The following is a 22,174-nucleotide window of genomic DNA, read 5'->3' as shown; positions in this document are numbered from 1 at the left end:
CCTCGCTTCATTTCCCGCTCGCGAGAACGGCTGAAGAAGCTGGAGCACATGGCACAGCAGAGGCGGGCCCAGCGGAAGGAGAACCTGGCACAGAAGCAGGCCCTGCTTCCGGTCCGTGCCAACAAGAAGCAGTTCACCGTCCCCCACCCTCTCAGTGGTGAGCTCCCGCGGCTGGGGAGGCTGGGGCCGGGGTGGGGGGTGCTCGGAGCTGGACCCCACACCCGAGGCGATGGGCTAAATGATGCCACTGCACATACAGGACTCGTGATCGCTCCCAGGACCTAACCTCGGTATTATAAGGCCTGCTCTGGTAGCTGGCCCACGTCGAGCGATGACACGTGGGTACTGAATTCAGCAGAAGTAACTTGGGACACAGATGTATCACGATGGCTGGGAAAGAAGCCACATGACTGTAGCAGCCAGGGTAGCAAGTTCAAATTCTTGGCTCCTGACAGATATTTGCAAGAGAGCCCCCCCCCACCCCGCCTTTGCCCTTTATCGATTGCAAAACAGAACTCAGGGTGAGAGGTTGACTCCGGCTTGTCTACACGAACATTCGTCATCTCGAAACCCCTTTCCTGCTGGGAGCTCAGCGGATGGAGGGCCAGCTTCCCAGGTGTGGTGAAGCCAGTGTCACGCTGACCCCGTGAGGAGCGGCACCCGTGCACTCATTCGAGGAGGAGTTATCAGGAACCTTCTTGGGGCCAGACACCATGCTGGGAGCTAGGGATAGAGCAGTGAGCAGGACGGACCTCATCCTCTCTTTGTGGAGCTTAGAAACAGACTATTAAACCAGCAAGAATAACAAGAAGAGATAAGGGCACCAAATGGGGCGACCGAGCACACCCTGATGGCCTGCTAACCCAAACCCTAGAGTCTGGAGGCCTGGGGGAACCTCGGCTTTATTCCTTTGGAAAGAGGAGCGAGATATTTCTTCCTAGGAAACCGTTCTGGCCCCCAGAAGGCGAAATCATGGGTATCATTCTGAACGGAAGTCCTCTGGGGAAATAACCATATTCAATAAAATGCAGCTTAGCAAACATCGCCAAGATCTTGCAGGAGGGCCCAGGGGACAGAGGACGAAGGGTGTTGTAATAGGATTGCTGTGAGCCTCCCCGGTCCGTGGGCAGGCTGTCCCTCCTCGTCCCCCGGTCCACAGCCCCGTCAAGGGCGGACCTGATACATCCCTCTCGTGGCAAAGGATCGGGCAGAATCCTTGGTTTTCCTTCCCAGTAAGCTAAGAAAGAGAATCGACCCAGTGAACGTGCCAAGGAACTCACCACCCGCCCTCCCCCCGCCCCCGCCCTTGAAAATGTGAGTCTCACCAGCATTTTCAGCTGACTTGGCCAATAAAAGCTCTGTCTGGGGGCCGTTCAGTCTCTGGCTCGGCAGAGAGAATCTGGGTTCAGGCGCTGACTTCTTAGGTTGCTATGAAGGACCAAACATTGACCACAAGCGGAAGTCCCCTGGGCCCTTCGCTGGTCATGCCTGTCCTGGGGAGGGCCGCAGGGGTGCCTGTGACGTGTGGGCCACTTGGCCTCCAGATGATCCCGCTTGATACAAATGGTTAGGTTAATAAATGCGTTGTCAGCACATATAAAACTACCACTTTAGAGCTCGACATAGTCACATGTGACAGAAACTGGTGTCTGAGGGGCTTCCTCTTCAGTCAATGGCTTCACTTTGTGCAGGAAAAACTAGAGACTAGGGGCATGTGGGACCCTGTGGGTGAAGCCAGGGACCCTCCAGCTGTGCCCTAGTGGGGACCTCACATGCTCTGGAATACTGTCATCCCCAGTACCAGAGTGAGGCTGCCTGGGCCGTCTGTGTGTTTCCTGCGTAGCTGAAACAACGGTAATGAGTTCTCCCGTAGTCTGGAGGCCAGAAGTCCAAAATCGGGGTGCCAGCAGTCCCGGCTCCTCTGGAGTCTCAGAGGGGGAGTCCACGCTGCACCTGGCCCCAGCCGCTGGCGGCTCCGGCTCGTGGCACCGTCGCCGTTTCTCACAGGCGCGTCATTCCAATCTCAGCCTCCGTCCTCAGGGGCCTCTCTCTCGTGTCCGTGTGTCTTTGCGTCCACGCTTCCTCTCGTATGGACACCGGTCATCGGGTCAGGGCCTGCCCTAATCCAGGGTGACGTCACTCTAACTTGTGCCTCTTCCAGATAAAGTCGCATTCGCACGAACAGCGTTGCGGGCCCAAACGTAACTTTTCTGGGCAGACACACAATCCTCTCCGCTACATCATCCTGTCATGTTTCGCCCAACACGGGTACCTTCCAAGTTCACGTTTCTCTCCGTGAAAATCTTAACATCGTGGGGAACAAAAGGGGATCAGACCCAGTCGACACTTCGAAAACACGGAGGCACCTTCGGATGCCCCAAATTCTGAGACCGTCCTGGTGATGAGGACGCCCCCTGGGGACTTGGGTGTGCGGATTCTACGGCCCTTCCGCCTGTCCCCGCGGAATCGACATGCTGGTGAGAACTTTACTCTCATGTCCGTTTGCGTTAGATCGGTTAAATCAGATGACTTCTGAGCCGGAGCCTCGTGTGAGCGCGGGCAAGTGAGGGGCCGTGCCTCAGGCCCCGTCAAGGGGCCCACAGCACACAGCCTGTCTTCAGCCTGTCTGCTGGCAGGATGACGGAAGCAAAGTGCAGATGTTTCCCTTACATGCTAAATTAGTTCATAAATCATACCCGTGAATGAGCTCTGGCTGCGGCGTCAAGACGTCTGTTAGCAAGAGGACTGGATGGCTTTTGGGGCCGAGGTGGCCGCCGATCAGGCCTCGCACAGCGGTCCTGGCTGCTGGACAGGCCTGAGAGGTTCAGGCGGGGCCTCCGGCAGCTGGCAGACGCCCACTCAGGCCAGCGAGGCCGGGACAGCCAGCTCCTGACGCTCGGGACCATTACAATGAGGGCCAGAGGGCCAGCTAATGAATTCTGAGCAGTCTTTAAGGCTCAGGGGCAGTGACACACGTGTGCCTGCACACGCGTGTGGGTGGGAAGTGGGCTCCCGTGCCCAGATGAGGGCATTTTTATGCACAGTTGGGATTACGGAGAGGCCAGGTGGTGGCATTACAAAGGCTCTGCTTCCAGCACCGGCCTGTCTCCAGCGACTTGAATTCCCAAAGCTAATTAATGCATGTCTCTCTCCTCGCCCGGGAGCCACCAAGGCCACCTTTGTGCAGCTCTAGCAGTGACACAAACTCTCTCAGCAAACCCTTCTTGATAAGCCACTCGGTGCCAGGCACAGACCCTGGTCTCCCGCAAGTCGTCGGGCAAACACACAGGTAATGAGGCAGTGACCTGGGGATGTGCTAAGTGACATGAAAGGCGTTCTGGGTTGCCATGGAAACCCACAGGCTTGGGCTTGTGCTTCCCTTGGGACATCATACTAAGTTGGGTTGAGTGGAGACAACGCAGGTGAATGGGGTGCCTGAAGGGAGAGCAGGGCGTCATGAGTGAAGACGAGCAAGCGCGGGGGCGTGCGTCTCGGAGGGGGGCGTGCGTCTCGGGGCGCATGCGTCTCGGGGGGCGTGCGTCCCGGGGGGGCGTGCGTCCCGGGCGGGCGTGCGTCCTGGGCGGCGTGCGTCCCGGGGGCCGCGGACTGCGCAGTGTAGCTCCAGGCGAGCTGTGATGAAGGTCGGCCTGGGCAGGGCAGTGGGACGCGGACCGTGACAGAGGCCCGAGGCTCCTTGGGTGGCAGGGTCAGTGGGACATGGTGGCTGCCAGGTGTGGAGAGGCGATGAGACCCGAGACGCTGAAGGAGGCAGGACTGGCGGGCTGGGCTCGACCCTCAGGCACGGCCCGCCGCTCTCAGGGGCCTGTGTCTCCTCCCGGGGATGGAGCCCCACCAGCTCATGTCACCGGGGTCAGCCAGGGCATCGTGGCTACACAGCTCCTGGGCTTCCGGGGCTTGGCCATTTCCAAGGCCAGCCGTAACCAGGGAATCAGAGCATCTCAGCACGAGTCACCGCTGCCACCTTGCAGGACGAGTCTAGGGCACGAGGGGCTGAGAGCGCGTGGGAGGCATCGGGCACAGCCCACACGTAGTGTGGAGTGCCGTATGGTATAGCAGTAGGGGTATGGCACCCACAGGTGCAGGTGTGTATCACTGGCAGGTCGTGGGTGCTCAGCCAGTGGTGGCCCTCACTATTCTCTGTTGACCATTTTGTGGCTTTATCCTGTTCTGACCGCATCTCCCCAAACCTGGCCCTCATCGTCCCCACCACGCTGGGCACCCAGCCTCTGAGGCCCCCCCCCCCCGATTCTAGCCCTTTCTGCTGCCCAGACACCCCCTACCCCAGCCTGGCTCTGCCCTCTCCACCCTTCCCAGGAGGTTGGTCTCATTTGCCGTGCCCTCTTACCACAGGTTACACTCACGATCAGGGTCCCTAAACCCTCTGAAAGAAGCCTTATCTGTCCCTCTGTCCCCTGCCTCACTTCGCTAGCCCCTCCAAGTCCAGCCTCTTCCTTAATCTCTCAGCCCTGGCACTGCCCTCTGATCTTGTAATGCAGGACCCGGAAGGCATGGCGAGTGTCACTTCTCAGCCGAGCACCTTGCTCATGCATCACGGCCGCCCCCTGCCCTGAGAGCCGCAGTCCTGGGAAAGCCGAGCAGTGCTCAAAGCCAGCCCCAGTCGTCTAGCTTCTGTCTCCGTTTATTTCCCTTCTGCCTGTCGGGCCCTCCTCCTTTAACCTGTGAACGCGAAGAAAACCCACCAGGAACATCCCCTTCCTCCACGAAGCCCTCCCTGACTGCTCCTGTCCCGTCGCTCCCATCCGAAGACTTATGGCTCCTGCATCCCTCTAGATCCCGTACCTTCTTGCCTTCTTCATTGTGGATTGTAGTCATGTGGGTGTGCTGGAAAAACGTCCCTAGACTGTACGTGCCGGTGGGCACACACCACCCCGAGTCGCTCTGGAAAGCCCTGCTGCCTTGCAGCGAAGCAGACGGTATTAATCTGAATTGCATTATCCACACTTCCCAAGACGAGCCAAGTCAGAGCCGTTCAAATCAGGGACCAGGAGTGGGATGGAATTCTCCGGAAGGCACTGCAGAATTCTTTCTCCAGCGGAGCTGCCTTCGTTGATGAGGGCTGGAGCAAGTATTAAAATTAATTTGCATTCCGGGAGCATCTAGTTAGGGAAGTGACCCAGCAGATACGAGATGGCTGGGAAAGTCATCACAGTGAGAAAAACGTGCCGCTCATCACGCAGCCAGCCCAGCGCTGGCCGCCACCGCCCCAGTATCGCCTGGTCCGAGCTCATGAATGTTTTTCCATAAAACATTTGAATAAATAGTTGGGAGCTGTTCTCCCAGTAATACTCACAAAGGAATTCTAAAATGTGCTTATCAGCTAAAAGTAAATTGTTACTTCATCAGTCTGCAGAGAAAACAAGAAGCATGATTTAGCTGAAAGGCGGCTCCCCTCATTCAGAGACCTTTACGTGCACGCTATTGTTAGTGTCCTTCCCGGGCCGGTGACGAAGGTCTTGTGCTGTGTTTTTTTTTTTTTTTTTAAAGAAACATGGGAAGAAAGGATTAATTTCTGTTCGTTGATTAGAAGTAGACTTGAAAGACAGGTGCTTTCTAATTAACGTCAGGTAAGCGCAGAACTGCAGACTGGCAGGGAGAATGACTTTACGAAATTGTTCTTTCCCCGGTCACCTCGATTTCACTTTCCGAGTGACTTCCCTTCCATCCTACACGGTAGTTCAGTAACGAACCTTGCAGGGACATGGAAGCCGCACGCAGTGACGTGCAAGCGACACGCAGGGTCACGATGCCTTGGCTTTTTCCTTTATCGCTCTTACTGCCGTCGGTCAGTGGTGCTCCGACCTGAGCGCGCATCAGACTCACCTGGAGGGCTGTGACAGTGCAGACGGCCGGCCTGGCCCCAGAATTTCTGATTCAGGTGATCCGGGGTGGGGCAAGGAGTTCACATGTGTGACGAGTTCCCAGGTGATGCTGACGCCGGTGGTTCGGGAACCGGCAGGTGAGCAGAAGCTGCAGAGAGGACACTCGTGTGAAAACAGAAGCCCCACTGGGAGAACCGTGACTCGAGGTCTGCGGAGAATGGAAACCACTGACTCCATCAGCAGCGCAGGCCTCAGGTGTCTTACCTACTTACTTTGGGGCCCGCGGTCAGTTACCGAACCACGAGCCCCCCACGTCCTCACCTGTAAAGGGGAGCGGGGACCTGCTTTACTAGGTCAGAGTAACATGAGCCGCAGCCTGAGCTGGGGGGCTGGTGGGGACGCTTGGGGAACGGCGGTGGTTGGTGTCCTTGCTGCCAGTGGCATCTTCTCGGGTTACAGAGCACCTTCACGTGGCCCATTCCCAAGACCCCCATGGACCTCTAAAGCAGACACTGTCCCCCCACTGAGCAGGAGCGCGGAACCCCGGAGCTTGCGCAGTTTGTCCAGGGCACACAGCTGCCCAGCCCAGGCATCCGCTCACCTCGGTCTTCAGATTTGGACCCCAAATGGATACCTTGCATGGTGCGGAGGGTCAGGCAGGCAGAGGGCACCATCGAGCGTGCATTATGGTGTTTAATTGACTAATGCTGGTATTATGTTACCTACACAGAAAGAAACTCTGGATTTCCTGCCATATTTAAGGAGGTCACTAGGGATAGGGGTTATTGAATCCTAGAAGCCGGGTGCAGCCACCCGCCTGCCACCAGTGTGCCTGCAACCTCATTGCAGGAAACGCTGCACATGGCCTTGCCGGCCACGGCAGGCACCCCGGGAGACGCACGCTTTGGGCTGCTGACAGGAGCCCTCAGCGGCTGTTCAGGGTGTGAGCTTCTGGTCTTGAGCAGAGATCTGGTTTAGTTGCGAGTCTCCGATCTTGCGGACACCAGGATGGCCTGAATTTGCACGGTGGCAGCACGTCGTTCCATGTGTCCATGGCATCCTGCCACGCTGGCCACCTGCAGGAAAGAGCCACCACTAAGACGAGGCTGCCTTCCCCCGTGGCCCCTGGGCTTTCATGGAGGCCGATGGAGAGCCTTAGACTCCTTTGTCCCCTGCCTCGTCTCTTGAGGAGTAACCAGACAGTAAATGGTTAACGCTTGGTGTCCTTGGCCGTAGACGGAGACAGATGTGAATGGACGGGACCGGTGGTGGTGTTAGGGGTGCAGAGCAGGCAAACAGGGAAGAAGAGATCCCCTTTGTCTTCCAGGGGTTCACGTGCCACTCGGGGAGAGAGGTGGCCAGGCCGACAACTGTAAACCAAGTCTAGCTTCATATACAAGACCCCAAGGGAGAGGGGAGGACACCGGCTGGTGACAGTGCCCTTGGGTCCAAGAAACAGAGCAGGATGAAACCAGGGATGACATTAAGACTCATTTTTCTCCGAAATTGTTTTTCATGGACACGTTTGAGTTGGAGATCTGGTCGCACTGGTTGGGGGAGCTGAAGCCATGGCCCCAGGCCTTGCTGGCTCATGTTGCATTGAGGTCTCCAGTACGAAGTTCTGTGGGGAGGAGCATGGGGGACCCTTCTCACCACCAGCTGCATCCCAGAGGGACAGACCCTTTTCAAATCTGCCTTTTAGCTCCCAGCCCCCTCGCTTTTCACAGAAGCCCCGAGATACGTGATCTTGCCCTAAACAAAGGACGAATCTGCACAGGAGCTGGGCATCCTGTGAAGAGGACGGTCCAGTCCCCTGTGGCCAGGAGCCCTTCCTGCCTTATTTCTCAAACTAGGTGTGCAAAAAAGGAATCGAGACTTCTGGAGACCTCTGCTTTGCTTTACTTTTCATTTCTTAATTCTGCATGCCTTCGCCAGAAGGGTCAGAGAGCTCTATTGCATTTCCAGTTTGCGACATCAGCATCCCTCTTGTGCATCCGGCCGATAATTGGCACACGCTATTTTCATGGCAGTGCCACCACCTGCCTTCCAGGCCCCTGGGACAGGCTATTCACCACGTGGAACTGTCATTCAGGCACAGGATGCCGCAGAAGGCTAGAAGTGATTTTAGAAAAATGAGACTGTTCATCCAGTACAAGATTTTATCACAAGAGCACTTCAGATGCAAACCACCTACGCATCTCCTCGCTGGCCTGGCCCAGTGCAGTGTGCAGAGTTTGATTTCCGGAGGGCTAATTAGTCCAAAGTAGACCACTCTGATGCTTACGTCAGCGAACGAGAGGCCCCACTGAGGTGAACTGAATAGCAATGATGTGCAAGTAACTGGATTTAACTCCCGAAGACCGTGATGCAATCACCCGGTGTCAGGACAGCCAGCCGCTCGTCGGCTTTGAAGCCTGGAGTAATAAACAGCCTTGCGATCTTAGACTACACACGCGCTGGGGGCTTGTTCAGGGGAGAAACCCTCCAGGAGTTGTCCTGCCTAAAACACACCCCCATGTATTCCTCTTAGGAGGCTTGGTCTTTACTAGAAGATTCTGGGAGGTGTGGACTTGGCATCCACGCTCCAAACTGGCTTGTTGGCTCCTGGCTGGATTCTCTCTCCAACAGGCGTCACTCAGTTTTGCTTTTTCTAAGGGGAAGCAGGCTTCTGGAAGATTCTTCACAGTGCTCAGGGTGACTGCAGAAAAGTAGCTCTGGGCGGACAGCGTCCTAATAACCCCGTGAACTTGATTATCATTTAGATTGCTTGCTCAATGGTGAAAATGAAGCTTTGCAATCAGAGCTGCAGATAAGGCTCCAGGGACGAAAAATAGAGCCGAGGCCCCATAAACTACCAACCATGGCAGCATCCAGGTGCCCCTTGCTGCCTCCTGGTGACACTCAGCTGTCTGAGTGCTGAGGCCACCTGTCCCTGTGTGTGTGTGTGTGTGCCCGTACACACACGCGTGTTTCCACACATGCGAGGTGAGGGGTATAATAAACACCATATGTGTTTATAGAGATTAATGAGACGATGGGACTTGGCGTTTACAGAGCAGGCTCGGAAGAACCCAAATCTTGGTAGCTGGGTGTTCGCTGACTTTTAAAACGGCAAAGGCTCATGCAGCTGTCTGGCTTTGCCAAATGAAAATAGTAACAGGCCCTACAGTTCAGATACAATAATGGACCAGACACAGTCAGGGCTAAAAAAAAAAAAAAGGAATACAGAAATGGGCAATTTACCTTAATAATTTTATTGGGGGGAAAAAAAAACAGGAAACAAACACCTCCTCTGTTTAATGATGATGGGTGGTGCAGGCGACCGCAGCCCTCCTTCCGCTGCATTAATCGATTCGAATCCACGAAGCTTCAAGGAAAATCCATAGAAGACCCATAAGCGAACTGAAAATTGTTCTCACCAGTCACTTTAATTTTATAAAGGCAGAATTTCCGTTAAAAGAGAATTGATAGATGGAATTTCGCTCTATTTTTGAACGAAGCGCATGTAGGACTGTTGACAGTTTCCATCCCATGAAGCGAGGTCCCCAGTGGGTCCTGCTGCGTGGGTCCTTGAAGAACCATCTGGACGTGGGCAGGCCCCGTGGGAGTTGCGTTTCGGCCTGGGCCTTTCAGCCCTCCTGCCAACTGCCATGGACACCTCTTCTTCACGATTCAGCTGGGCTGTGGCCTGCCCGCGTCCCTGGTGGACTGGCCCCGCCCCCACCAGCCCCCTCCCTGTGGACTGGCCACGCCCCCACCAGCCCCCTCCCTGCGGACTGGCCCCGTCCCCACCAGCCCCCTCCCTGTGTAGACACCAGTTCTGGTGCCTAAAGGTCTATTCTCTGCTCTCGCCCTGGGCTGAAGCCCGTATGTCTTGTGTACCTTCGTGTCCCTACGGCAGAGCACCAGTAAGGCGACAGCTTGGCTATCACGTCAACAGAGACTCAAGGCGGAAGCCTGGGAGCCGCCCGAGGCTCCTCTTCCGGCCCCTCAGCCCACTTCGCTCGCGCTCAGTCCTGAGACCCCAGTCCTCCCAACCCTCGGCCTGCACCAGGCACTTGGTCTCTAAGCGCTGCCGTCTCCAATTCACCAGGCTGCAGCTGCCTGATCCTCCCCGTCTCCCGGGTCATGGGTTAAATATCTCCTCCCCCGGGGACCCCTCTGGCCACCCCAGGCCCCCTTTACTGTGCGGCCATGTTTCGTTGTCTTCAGAGCTCTCGTCTGACTTTGTAGCTGCTTTGTTAGTTATCTGACCCGATCCTGAACGATGAAGTCTCACGGTAGCAGGATGGTGTCTTTCCTTTTTTTTGAGCCCTTCCTGGAGGCGTGATTCTTGCTCATTAAATGTGGAAGAAAGGAGGAGGGGCATGAGAGCGAATCGGGTCGGTCTCATGGGAAATGGGCTAGCGCTCGTCAGGGCTCCCAAAATATGGAATCTGCAGCCCGGTTGTCGGCGTGCGCTGGTGCTGAGGCTAAGAGCGTGGGTGGATGGGGCTGGGTGGACGGGGCTGGACCGACTTGGGCTGAAACCCAGCTCTGCCTCTCACGCATTGTGTGAACCCCAGCAGGAGACACTTGGCCCTTTGACCTTCCCTAAAATACAGAAAATCACGGATTTGTCACAGGGTTGGTATGAAGATCAACTGAGATCCAGTAAACAAACGCCAGCAGCGTTGTAACGTGATAGTAACACCGACCCCTCAGGTTTGCCCCTGCCCCTGCCCCTCGCCGTGTCCCGCTCAAAGTGCCAAATGGAGTTCTTCTTCCTCCACCGAGGGGACGCATGCTTTCTTTCAAACAACTTCCTCCAGGGGGTAGGACCTCCCTCTCTCCTTCCTCAGGCCAGAAGGGCCCGCCTTCATCAGATGGGCGTGGCGCTGTTATGAAGATGCAAAGTCGCAAAGTGGGTGGTGCAATCGCTTCCCCAGGGAGTGGGGCGGAGCCGCGGGCGGGGGAGCGCCCTCTGGGGCACAGATCTGCTTGTGTCGCGCCCCTCAGCCTCTACACTCCTGCTGGGGCGCAGCGGGCAGGGGGAGAAGGGGTCAGAAAACAAAACGCGAGGTGTCAGATGGCTCCTGTTCGCTCCTGTTCGCTTTCGTTTCCTCTTGGAAATAAAACCCAAGCTTCGTTGTGGTGTCAGGTGCTCTGAAGAAACAAACTTGAAAAATAAAAACAGTCCCACAAAAACAAAACCGCAAAACGAATTTCCGAGATAGATCACTTGCCGTTGACTTGAGATGATAAACACGTTACAAAAACACAGTTTTTAACATTTTTACATCCTTGAAACGCCGTCCATCTGTCCGCGTTGGCCTCCCCCTGAACTTGAACTTGAGCGGCCCCTGAGGAATGCTGACCCGGACTTGAGTCTGACTCGTCGTGGGAGGTTCCTTCTTCCTGCCTAAGTGGGGCTCTTCGAGTTGTCACACTTCTGCTTGCCCAAGACCCTGGCCACCTTAAGGTGACACCGTGTCTTAGGAAGTGTCATTGGGATTTTCCTGAGGCCCTGGGCTCTGGCCTGGCCCTGTTTAGAGTAGAAGCCAAGGTGGGCATGGGGGGGAGCGTCCTGGCAGGTCGCAGTCTCATGGCGACACTGACTGCTTCTTGCCCCCATGGCCCAGTGCCTTTCCAAATGCTGGGGACAGCGTCCCTGTACTGGGAAAGGGCACCTGATTTCTTTCTCCTCGCTCTTATTTCTCCCTTGACTCTCGTCTTTTAAGTAATGGTGACTTTTTTTCCCTCGTTGTGTTAAAATAACTACAGACAGAATACAGGCTCGGCCCCCGTGTTGTTTCCACGTCGTGCGTGAATAGCTGTGCTGTTTCTCCAGAGGGGAGGGAGGTTCCAAGCACCCCATCTGTAACCCCCGCTTCTTGTACCCCTGGAAAATCCTGCCTCGTCTCAGGCCTGAGGAGTCTCCGGTGGCCTCTCTGGAGGACTGAGTGAGGGGCCCAGGTCCAGGTGGGGGTGTTCGATGGAAACAACGCTGGGCTCTCCCCTGGGAATTACAGGGACCCCACTTCTGCTCTGTGATCCTGAGCAAGGGTGCCTTGCTCAGGATCCGTAAACATCATGGTGATTATAATGTACCCTGACATCAGAAAGCATTCCAGACCCAGTGATTTTTAGCCACTTTCTCAGTCAAAGGGCACTGGACTGTCGTGTTGTCGCCCTTACGTTTTCTGGCACTGGTAATCCGTCTGTTAGAAAGGATGTGAACGCCAAGCGTCCCCAGTGGAGCCTGGAGTTGTGCGTGAAAGTTTTGCTCTCAAAATGTCCCAGCGACGGCTGGGAGACGTCCTTGTCCTTAGAGGCACCAAAAACCTAGTGCGGAGGCATTTTGTGGGTGGGACGGCCTCACGCGCAGGGCCTGCACCCCGGTGACACCGAAGCACATTTAGTGCCACCAGGCACTTCCTCCAGCAAACCATGACTCGCCGTTTCCGAATGAAGCAGGCGTCGGAGCCGCCGTCCACGTGGCGTGTCAGATGCCCACCTCGTGCTTCATGCCCTGTCGCACCGTTGTCCAGACCGATCCGTTGGCTGCTTGTGATGAGCCCGCCGAGCCCTGCAGCGTTGGCAACGGGCGGGGCTCAGATTAAGGGTCAATAACAGTGTGTGTGCCCTGAGGCCACCATAAGGTTCTCCAGAAATGCGCGACATCTGTGCCTTCCGAAATTAATCCTCTTTCCGTTTTCTTCCAGATAACTTGTTCAAGCCCAAGGAAAGGTACATTTCGGAGAAGGAGATGCACCTGAGATCCAGGAGGTACTTATTTGGCCGCCGCGGGAGTGGGGGGGCGGGGTTGGGGGACAGCGGAGGGGTGGGGGCGAGGCGGCCTGACGGGCCCTGGCGCCGTCCAGCGCAGCCAGGGTTTCTAGGCCCACGTTTAAGGGTCCGAGGTCGTCTTGGCCGTGAATCTGAAAGTTTGGCTAAAAGAAGTACAGCTGTCGAATCGCACCCCTGAACGTTAATGACATTCTTGGAAAAAAACTCAGGAAAGTGGTGGGTCTTGGATTCCGAACCGATCCAGTCATCGGTCTCCAAGAGGCCCCAGGCTCATAACGAACGGGAGCGCCCCGCACGTCCCCGCCGTCACTGCGGCTGGCGCCGCTCGTCTGTGCGCCTTCGACGGTGGCTTTACGAGGAGCAGAGAAGCAAGCATTCCTCCTGACGGGGGGCAGGGCCCGGAGGAAAGGGGCCCAACGTGGGGGCCCGCGGAGCCGCAGAGCGCCCCAGGCGGCTTTCCTGGCCCTCCTTCCCCACCGGCTGGGCGGCCCTGCTGCCAGTGGACTCTCCCCGTCCGGCTTGGCTAGTTACCGTTCTAGACGCCCACGAATTCTCCCCAACCCGATGCACTCAAAGGCTGCCACTCATTCTAGGGCCTGGGCTCCCAACCGAAACGGAGCAACACAGCAGTGTTGGCCAAGTTCATGCAAGTAAAATGTCATTAATTTATAATAAAGTATCTAGCACTGGGAGGAATTAGAATAATTAAACCAAATTGATAGTGCACTTAGAGAAACCATTGAACTAGGAAGAATGCGTTTCTGCCCACTTCAGGCACAAAATCTCTGCTTTTACCATGAGGATGTTGTTTCCGTGATCACGAGCCAGCTTTGGCCATCTGTGGGGCGCCTCTTTGTAGATAAGTGGAAGGGAGGAGGAGAGGGGCCACCCCGAACGACCCAGCTGACGGCGTTCTGACTGGGGATTTTAAAGGGCCACTGGGTTTTGAGACTCGCTGTTTCAGAAGGTGCAAAGTCGTGCATACCTCATACGCAAAGCATTCCTTTCCAGTTCAGCGAAAAGATTGGGCCAAATCCTCCATTCTCAGTCCCCAGACCCAAAACTGCTATGACGGATCCTTCCAATTAAAATAATCGATCTCAAAGCGGCGTCTGTGGACAGAGTATCATTTTCCTAAGGAGGAAACTGAGGCTCGGACGGGTCCAATGAGCTAGGTGATGCTTCCCCAAGTCGCTGCCCCCAGCCCCAGCCGGGAGCCAGGTCCCCTCTGATGGAGTCAGGAACGGGGTTTTCACTCTGCAGTGTGGCCTGTGCCCTGGGTGGGCTCTGGGACCACGGAATCACACTGTTGCTTTCTTTCTATTATGTATTTTTGTTATTCATTATATTGCTATATTACATTTTCATTTAAAAAGTTCCAGTAACGGAGATGAAGCTAAAGTCCCTCATGACCAACTAACCCTACGCCCAACTTTCCCAGCCTTGGTGCGTCTCCAGATACCCGGTTATCAGCCTCCTGGGTTCCCTTCCAGGCCTTTCTCTGCCTGAAATAGACTTCTTTTTGTACATAGATAGTTATCTAATTTTTAACCACAAATGGGGTCATACTAGATATCATCTTTCCGTAGTGTGGCCTTTTCTCTTTGCGTCTGTGCGGTCTCTCTGTCAGGAGATGTAGACGTAGGTGATCTTCCGCGTGGGTTTTCTCTCTCTGCGGAGTGTCTATGGTATGTACATGGCATGTTTATCTAAGAAGCTCTCTTAAGAAAACACTGCATCGGAAGCTCCTGGGAGAGACCTAGAAGTTTTCTCTTAAACTCCCCACGTGATCAGGATGGTCGACATCCGGAAAATGGGTCGCCGAGGGTCGGAGGGGTTTGTACTGTGAAGCTTCAGGACATCCCGCCGTCCTCCTGGTCCCTTACTGTCTTTTCTAGAATATCTCCTAGAAGTGGCACCATGTGTTCATTTATCCATTCAAACCACACTGATGCCCACAGCGTGCCGGCCTCTGTGCTAGGCACAAGCATTTGTGGGTCACTCTGTGCTCCACGGCTGGGGACGCTCAGCCGGGCCGGGGTCCTGGCGTCTCACGGACTCGAGATGGCCCGCGAGCAGCCGACCTTCCCTTTGACGCGGGGAAGCCTGCTCAGGGTCCGGACGCAGACCCACAGCAGGCACACGTCCTGCCACCGACCATTCGAAATGTTTTCTGGATCTGTTTCAGGATCTATAACAACTTGCCGGAAGTTAAAAAGAAAAAGGAGGAACAAAAGAAGAGGGTGATCTTGCAGAGCAACAGGCTCCGCGCCGAAGTCTTCAAAAAGGTAATGGCCCGGCTGCCGGCGCAGGGGACGGGCCTGCGCGCGGGCGCGGGCGTGATCCTGAAACAGGTCCGGCGCTCAGGTGCCGACTCTGAATTCACGGCTTTGTCTTCTACTTCCCTAGCAACTGCTGGACCAGCTCCTTCAGAGGAATGCAGTCTAGCCGCAGGCTACCCCGCCGGCCTACCCCAGACCCGCGATGACTTGATGACTTCGAGCACTGGATAAACCATTAAACTTAGCTTATCGTCATGACGTCAGCCACTGATACTCTTTAATTTTCTTTTTTTGCGTAAAGGAAAACCTAGCTTCCCGAATTGCTGACCCGAACCAAGCAGAAACAATAAACCCCGAGGAAGTAGGTCAGCAGACGGGTGGGCGATCACGTCACACACCCCACTAGACAGTCCCTTCCCTTCTTCTGAATTGTCCTTTAGTTTCTGGTTTTCTTCCCCCGCCGTTTCCGCCCAGGCAGAAAGGCCTTATACGCTCACGTGGGCTTAGGTCCCTGAGGGTTATTTTTTTTTGTTTGTTTTCATCGTATTTCTGGAACCCAAATCCATCACTTTTTAAATACCAATCTCGACTTCTGCCGGTTCTGCCGACCCCAGACTTCAGGTCATCACACGCTGCGTTCAAAATCTCTCTGGATGCGTGAGCCACGCGGTACTGGGAGCTGACTTTGGAAGTGGGGGGGGGTTGCTGTGCCAGAGAGTGGGGGGCTAGCTGTCCGTGTACCAGTGGCCGGGGAGGGTCAGAGCAGCCATCACCACCCCAGCCCACTCAGTGCCTTTCTTCGTCTAGCAAAAGAGCCTACGTCCATGGAGGTTCTCAGGGCAGAAAAGGCTAAAAATACCTAGAGGTGACCTCAGCGTTTCTGCAAACCCTGCCCCCCGAGGAAGAGCCGTGTTGCCGAAAGTGGCCGGATGGCTCCCAGGCTGCCATTATTCTTCCGACATTTATAGCATTCATTATTTATACAAGTGCATTTCGGGAGTTAAAATCAAACTAGTTTTTATCAAAAATGAAAATAAATGCAGTTATTACAAAAATTAGAGTATTTCTGTTGTGCATTCTGTGTTGCATGGCGCTCAGTGCGAGACGCTGCCAGGGCCCATCGGGAGCCTCCAGCAGCCTGGTCCTTCCTGACGCCCTGGGGGAGAGCACCCTCTCCAGGGAGCTGGCACGAGAGACGCTGGGAGACCTCTGAGAGCATAGTTTGGGGTCCTGAAGACCCCAGCTCTCACTAGGAGTCTCCCTAGGAATGAGAAAGAGGTTTGGGGGACTAAGCAGGGGACCTGGTGACACCTGTCTCCTTCCTGCCCTCCACCCCGCCTCCCGTATTGCATACACAGTCCTGTCTCCTGAGATGCCCTTCGTTTACGAGTCCGCGGGAACACTGTTTAAAAACTCAGCCTCCAGGTTCTCCCCGACAGCTTCCCCCTCTGGCCAGGCGTGCAGCGAGGCTGGAACTCTGCTCTGCACCCGCTGCGTCCCCCTCTGCTGTGTTGCCTGCATGGGGCGACCCAACAGTGCGCTGAAGAGCAGACTCTGGGGTCACATGCTGGCCGCAGGGCTCCCTGGTCTGCACCCTTGGGCAGGGGTGTCAGCTTGGAGCCAACCAGGAGGAGGAACCCACACGGTAACTTGAACGGGGAAGTTTAACGCGCAGAACTATTACCCATAACGGAGGATGGCGTCGCGAGGACTGGCTGGACAGAGTAAAGGGAGCGGGAGAGAACACAGTGGGGCTAGCCTTGGGGAGAGCGTGTCCACCCCTGGGCCGGAGCCCGACATTGCGGGAGAGGGCGAGGTCATAGCTCAGCAGGTGACAGAAGTCTCATGGTGCCACGCCAATGGAATAGTTGAAAATGCACCCTCTGGGACTTGCCGGAAACCTGCGCTGGAGGTCACACAGGGCACTGGCTTTTGGAGGCCCTCTGCTACGGTGCCACCTGAGGGGGGTGCTGCGGGCAGCAGCTGGCCGCTGGGTGCTGAGCAAACCACCCCGGGTCCGGGGAGCGACACCCCTCCCCTCCTGCAGCATCTCTCCAGCTCCCTGCCGACAGAGCTCGGCACTGTGCCAGCAGGCAGGGGCATCCACTTAAAGGGCCAGGTCCGTTTTAGCAGAGCCGGCAGAAAGGGTGAATTTGGAGGTGAGAGGTGATAAATCCCAAAAGTGGCACAGCAAGTTACGTGACCTCGCCCCTGTTCCCTCTTGTGTAATGACGAGATGATATGGCACCTCCTTCTCGTGGGGGTTACGGGGCCAGGATAAGTCGGTGTGAGCTGAGTGCTTCGAAGCGGGCCTGACCCAGAGCAAACAACCTGTTGCCTGCCACGATTTGTAGACGAAGTGGGAGTGTCCTTGGTGGCGAGAAGATGAGCCAAAAAGACCCTTGAATTCATGGGTGAAAATCGGTCATAGAAACAGGATGCTTTGCAAACTTGTTTTCTCTCAAGCTCTGCTAACTCTTAACAATTTCAACAGCACGGCCGAGCTCACCGTTAAGGTTAATTCTGGCGTTATTGAACTTATTGAGCCTCTTCCCAAATGTTACGCTGAATTTCTAGTCACATTTTTAAATTAAAAAAAAAACAAAAACATTTTTAATCAAATTGATGATATTTGGAAAAAGTTTTCTTAGGTGAAAATCCTGCCATACCTTTTTCTTGTTTTTCTTTAATATCTTCAGAGTTTCCAAAGCTTTTCCGGAGTTAACCAACAATCCAGGACCCAGCAGCTTCTAGACTATTCTGTGACACTTCCCAAGAGGGAGATTTATATCCACTAATATCTGAATATCTCAAAATGGCCGGATGGAGCCAATTTTCAAAAATGCCCGTGAAGAGTTTACGCCCTTTGCAAACCCGATGTCATGAATAAAAGTCAATTTGAGATTAATGTTTTTTTCTTCTTCTTTTGATTTTTTAAAATTTCACCTACCACCTCCCCCTTTCCCCTTTGACACCTCTCAGCTTGTTTTCTCTATATGTGTCTGTTTCTGTTTTCTTTATTCATTTTTTTTTTAGATTCCGTCTTAAGTGAAATGATGTGGTGTCCGTCTATGTGTGAACTTTTTCGCTGAGCATCCTAGCATAATGCCTTCCAGGTCCATCCGTGTTGATGCAAATGGCAAGGTTTCATTCTTCTTTGCTGCCGTGTAATATTCCGTTATATACACCACATCCGTTTTATTCATCCGTCTCTCCATGGACCCCAGGTTGCTTCCATACCTTCGTTATTGTAAGTCATGCTGCAGTGAACATAGGGGTGCAACAGATCTTTTCAAATTAGTGTTTGTGTTGTCTTTGGATCAATGCCCAGCAGCAGAATTGGTGGGTCGTATGGCAGCTCCAGTTGAATTTTTCGAGGAATCTCCATGTCGTTTTCCATAGTGGCTGCAGTAACTTACAAGCCACGAGTTCCCTTTCTTTCGCATCCTCACCAGCACTCGTCCTTTGTCACTTCTTTGACGAAGGCCCGAGCAATGTATTTCTGAGGACAGGTAACAGGTGGCAGGGGCGGAGAACCCATAACTGGCTTGAGCTGGTCTTTAAATAGCCAGCTCAGGACAAGGCTGCGAATTAAAGGGTTGATTTCTGCTAAACTGATATTTTTCCTTATTGCTGCTGTATTTGTTGTTTGTTTTTTAATGCCGATAAGTGAATTTCAGAGAGCCAGCATTTCTTTTCTGTTATAATACGGTTATAACAGAAACACAGTAATGTTATAATAAAGATGGAAATAAAGACTCGAATCTTAATAGCCATCCCTTATAGTTCTCTCAGGAATTGATAAAACCCATTTACTGGATTCTCTTATTAAAATCGGACTTCAAGATTTTGAAATTCTAAGTAGAATTTCCCGTTATAATTTTGATAATCAGATTCTGTTCTGGAGTTGATTTCTTTATACCTGCCTGGGGTTGGGCTCTGGCATGGAGCAAACCTTCAGCGATTCAGCAGGTAGTGGGAGGGAGAGATTTGTAGCTGATATTCACGAGCTCAGACCGAGCAGCATTCGGAATAATTCGAAATGGACTGGCGCTGACAGCACCAGGCTGTCTTACTGCGGTCTCCATGACTTCGTGTCGAGAAATTCCTATTTTGGTTATTTGACCTCTCTGCCAGCTGGTAATGCAGTAATGGAAAAACAATTGTCTTGGTTTTTTTTTTTTTTCACCAATGTCTTTTGCCAACCAAACTTCCTGGAAGCTGTGCGCGCCCCAAGCGAGTCAGCAAACGCTTGCTCAGATGCAAAGAAGCTCTCCGAATGAACTGTTTGCGGAACAAGCCGTTGCTCAACAGCGGGCGAAAATCCTGTTCCTTGCAAAGTTCTTCCATTTCAATACGTGCTGGTGTAAAAATGGAAAGCCTCGGACCCGGTCTCCAGCGGCGTCAAACGGCCAACTGTCTGCAGATGATGCAGGTCAGACGCAGAATGACAGGACAAGGAAGGTGTGGGACGCGGCCACCCAACGGGACGGCGTCGGACAGTGGGGACGTGAGACTTCTGGGTTGAATGCAGTAGAAAAATGATCCTACTGCATGAGTGTGTGGGCGTGTACATTAAAAGCAAAGGAAATGATCTGTGAAGTGACTAACGTGAGTCTCTAAGCAGATGGCTGGGTGCACACTGCAGACTTTCCTGTATCTGTACTTTCATCAATACTTGGTAATTGACCACGGGTGTCTAGCTAAATAGAAACCTCTTGGAATCGGCTGTCACTGAGCTGAGCCAGCCCGCCCCGAGGACTGAAGCCAGCCTTGTCCCGTCTGTCCCAGGCTGGCAAGCCATCTCTCCCCACTTACTGGGGGAGCCGGCTGTCAGGAAACTCGGGAGGTGGGGGCGGTTCCTGGGCCCCCCTTCCTCCTTACAGTCAGGCTGCTCCTGTGGGAGTGGCAGACTTCACGCAAATGTTTTCTCCACCTGGAACGAAGCAACAGCTTTGGCAAGCCTGCCCCAGAACTCAAGGATTTTCTCGAGTCCTGTCGGCTGCCTCTGTTCAGATCCGGAGACCCCAAGAGACCGTCTGACTAGTTGTCTGGGGCGTGTGGAGCGGGGAGGCGTTGAAATCCTTCTACTTTTTCTTGCTACTCTAAGAAGGTTTTGACGTGCACGCTCTGGGTGCTGCCGTTTCCTGCCAGGCTGCAGCCAGAAACAGAAATGTGACTTCAGGCGGTGGCCTTTCTGTCAGATCTTAGGGCACCGGGAACTCGAAGGGGGATGTGGGAGGGAGAGATTTTACTTGCCTGTAGGACCTTCAAAAATGCTGAGTTACTCTTTATCAAAGCTTAAAAGGAAAGAGAAAGAGGTTTAGGTTCTAACCTGCAGCTGAGAAAAAAATTAGTAATGTATATCTTTTTCGCGAAGCAGCACCGAGTGGAAGGCACGGGGGAGGTGGCCTGCGGATGACTTTCGGAGTGTTCTTCCTTTGTTCAATACCTCTGCTGTCCCAGCGTGCCCAACTGCAACTGACATCAGCTGCAACTCACATCAGGGAAAGGATATTACAGCCGTCACCCATGTTCGCTGCACGCGACGTGTGATATCCTTTCATCAAAGCCATGAGGCTATTCACTTGCCCACTGATGTCAGTCGGAGGGAAATGATCAATCTTTTAACTGCTGCCGATTTATAAAGAAATAAATACCACACTTTGTCATATCCGCTGTGGTTCCTCGTGACTGACGTCATTACACGGATACCGAAGGGATTCGTGGTGACGGGCCACTTAACGGCTTCGCGCCACCAGACACGCTTTTCACGCTAGAAGCTACTGAGTGCGTGCACAGAATTTGCGTTTGCTTTTGTTTACAAATACACCCGAAGGCCGGTTAAGCCAGGTTTAATCATTAGATGCTGACATAATTATAATTCCAAGTCTTGCTCTCTCAGCTGAGGCGTTTGTTAAATCAAAATGACGAAATAATGCGGGATATTTTTCCTGGGTTTTTGGCAGCCTGTGACGTTTCATTAGCGAGGCTAAGCCTACATCTCTACAATGGATCGCAGATCTTTTTGCATGGATTAAACGGGGTGTGTGGACATAAATATATCTAGATGGTGAAACGGATTCTGATCGGTGAAATATGTTTTTAGTGAAGCATTTGCTTCAGATTGGCGTGTTTCAACCTTAAGTCTCAGTTAGCATTTGAACAAGATCCCCAAACCTTTCAGCCCCCAGCACATGAAGTGGTTTCTGATTGATCGATAGTGTGTGCTTTCTGAAGAGGAAAGAGAAGACCCTGAGCAGAAAACAGCTGAATCCAGGACCTGGGTCGAACGTTTCGAAAAGTAATAGCTTAGATTTTTTTTTTTTTTTTTTTTGTGCTAACTACATGCTACACACCGGAGGAGAAATGTTTCCTCTATTCATCTTAGGTTCTCAGCCCGGGCTATGTAACAAAAGACGGATTACCGAAAACAGACAAACAGAAGTTTATTAAAAGGTATGTTTCATATACACACGGAGGAAATTTAGGGATGACTAAAACAGTCTCAGATCTACTTCGGGTAGCAATGGACCTTATTGGACTGGATGTCGGCGACCCCCACAAATTTGCTCGTTGAAGTCCTAACCCCCGTACAGCTATACCTGGAGATAAGACCCTGAAAGACTAATTATTCTGACTGAGGACCCGAGGGTGGAGCCCTGATCCTGCAGGATTAACGTCCTTGTGAGAAGCGACACCTGAGAGCGAGCATCCTGTCTCTCCAAGGGCACAGAGAGGAGGCTGTGTGAGCACACGAGAGGATGGCAGCCACCTACCAGCCAAGAGAAGAGACCTCATTGGGAAACCTGCCACCAGCACCTGGGGCTCAGACTGCTCAGCCCGCAGAACTGTGAGAACGAGGTTCTGTCGGGCAGCTGCCCTGGCGTGTGGGATTTCGTTATGACGGCCGGGGCTGACCAACACAGGACCCTCGCTGTCCTCTGCCGCCACTCTGTCCCTTGCACAGTCTGCTGTCGTCTGCTGCCCAAGTCCACCACACGTGACTGTCTGAGCTTGAACCGGCCGCCTCTCCTTACTGACTGGGCTCCCCCCTCGCATTCACAAACGTGGCGTACCCCCTGAGGTCTGCTGTGACTCTCCCAGACCCCTGGTCTTTGTCTCAGCTCTGCAGCCTTGGCCCCAGGACACCTTGTCCTCACCGGCGTATCTCTCTGGCAAGCTTGCCAGCCAGTACCATGAGCTTCCTCACCAGGAACTTCCTGACACCTTCCTGTGTGC

General features: G+C 53.7%; 1 protein-coding gene across 1 annotated transcript in view; it reads left to right on the top strand.

Moving 5' to 3' along the window:
• The window catches only part of CUNH10orf90 (chromosome unknown C10orf90 homolog), a 203,543-nt gene extending 187,556 nt beyond the window's left edge, over positions 1–15,987 (top strand). The window contains exons 9-11 of the mRNA XM_023533771.1: positions 12,566–12,629; positions 14,839–14,938; positions 15,060–15,987. Coding sequence (XP_023389539.1) covers positions 12,566–12,629; positions 14,839–14,938; positions 15,060–15,098 — 203 coding nt within the window. The 3' untranslated portion in view covers positions 15,099–15,987. The remainder of the gene's footprint in view (positions 1–12,565; positions 12,630–14,838; positions 14,939–15,059) is intronic.
• Positions 15,988–22,174: the final 6,187 nt, after the last annotated feature.

Source organism: Pteropus vampyrus, unplaced genomic scaffold (genome assembly GCF_000151845.1).
Source record: "Pteropus vampyrus isolate Shadow unplaced genomic scaffold, Pvam_2.0 Scaffold111, whole genome shotgun sequence".
Classification (NCBI taxonomy): Eukaryota; Metazoa; Chordata; class Mammalia; order Chiroptera; family Pteropodidae; genus Pteropus; species Pteropus vampyrus.
The sequence above is the reverse complement of the archived record's forward strand: the minus strand, read 5'-3'. Positions and strand labels throughout refer to the sequence as shown.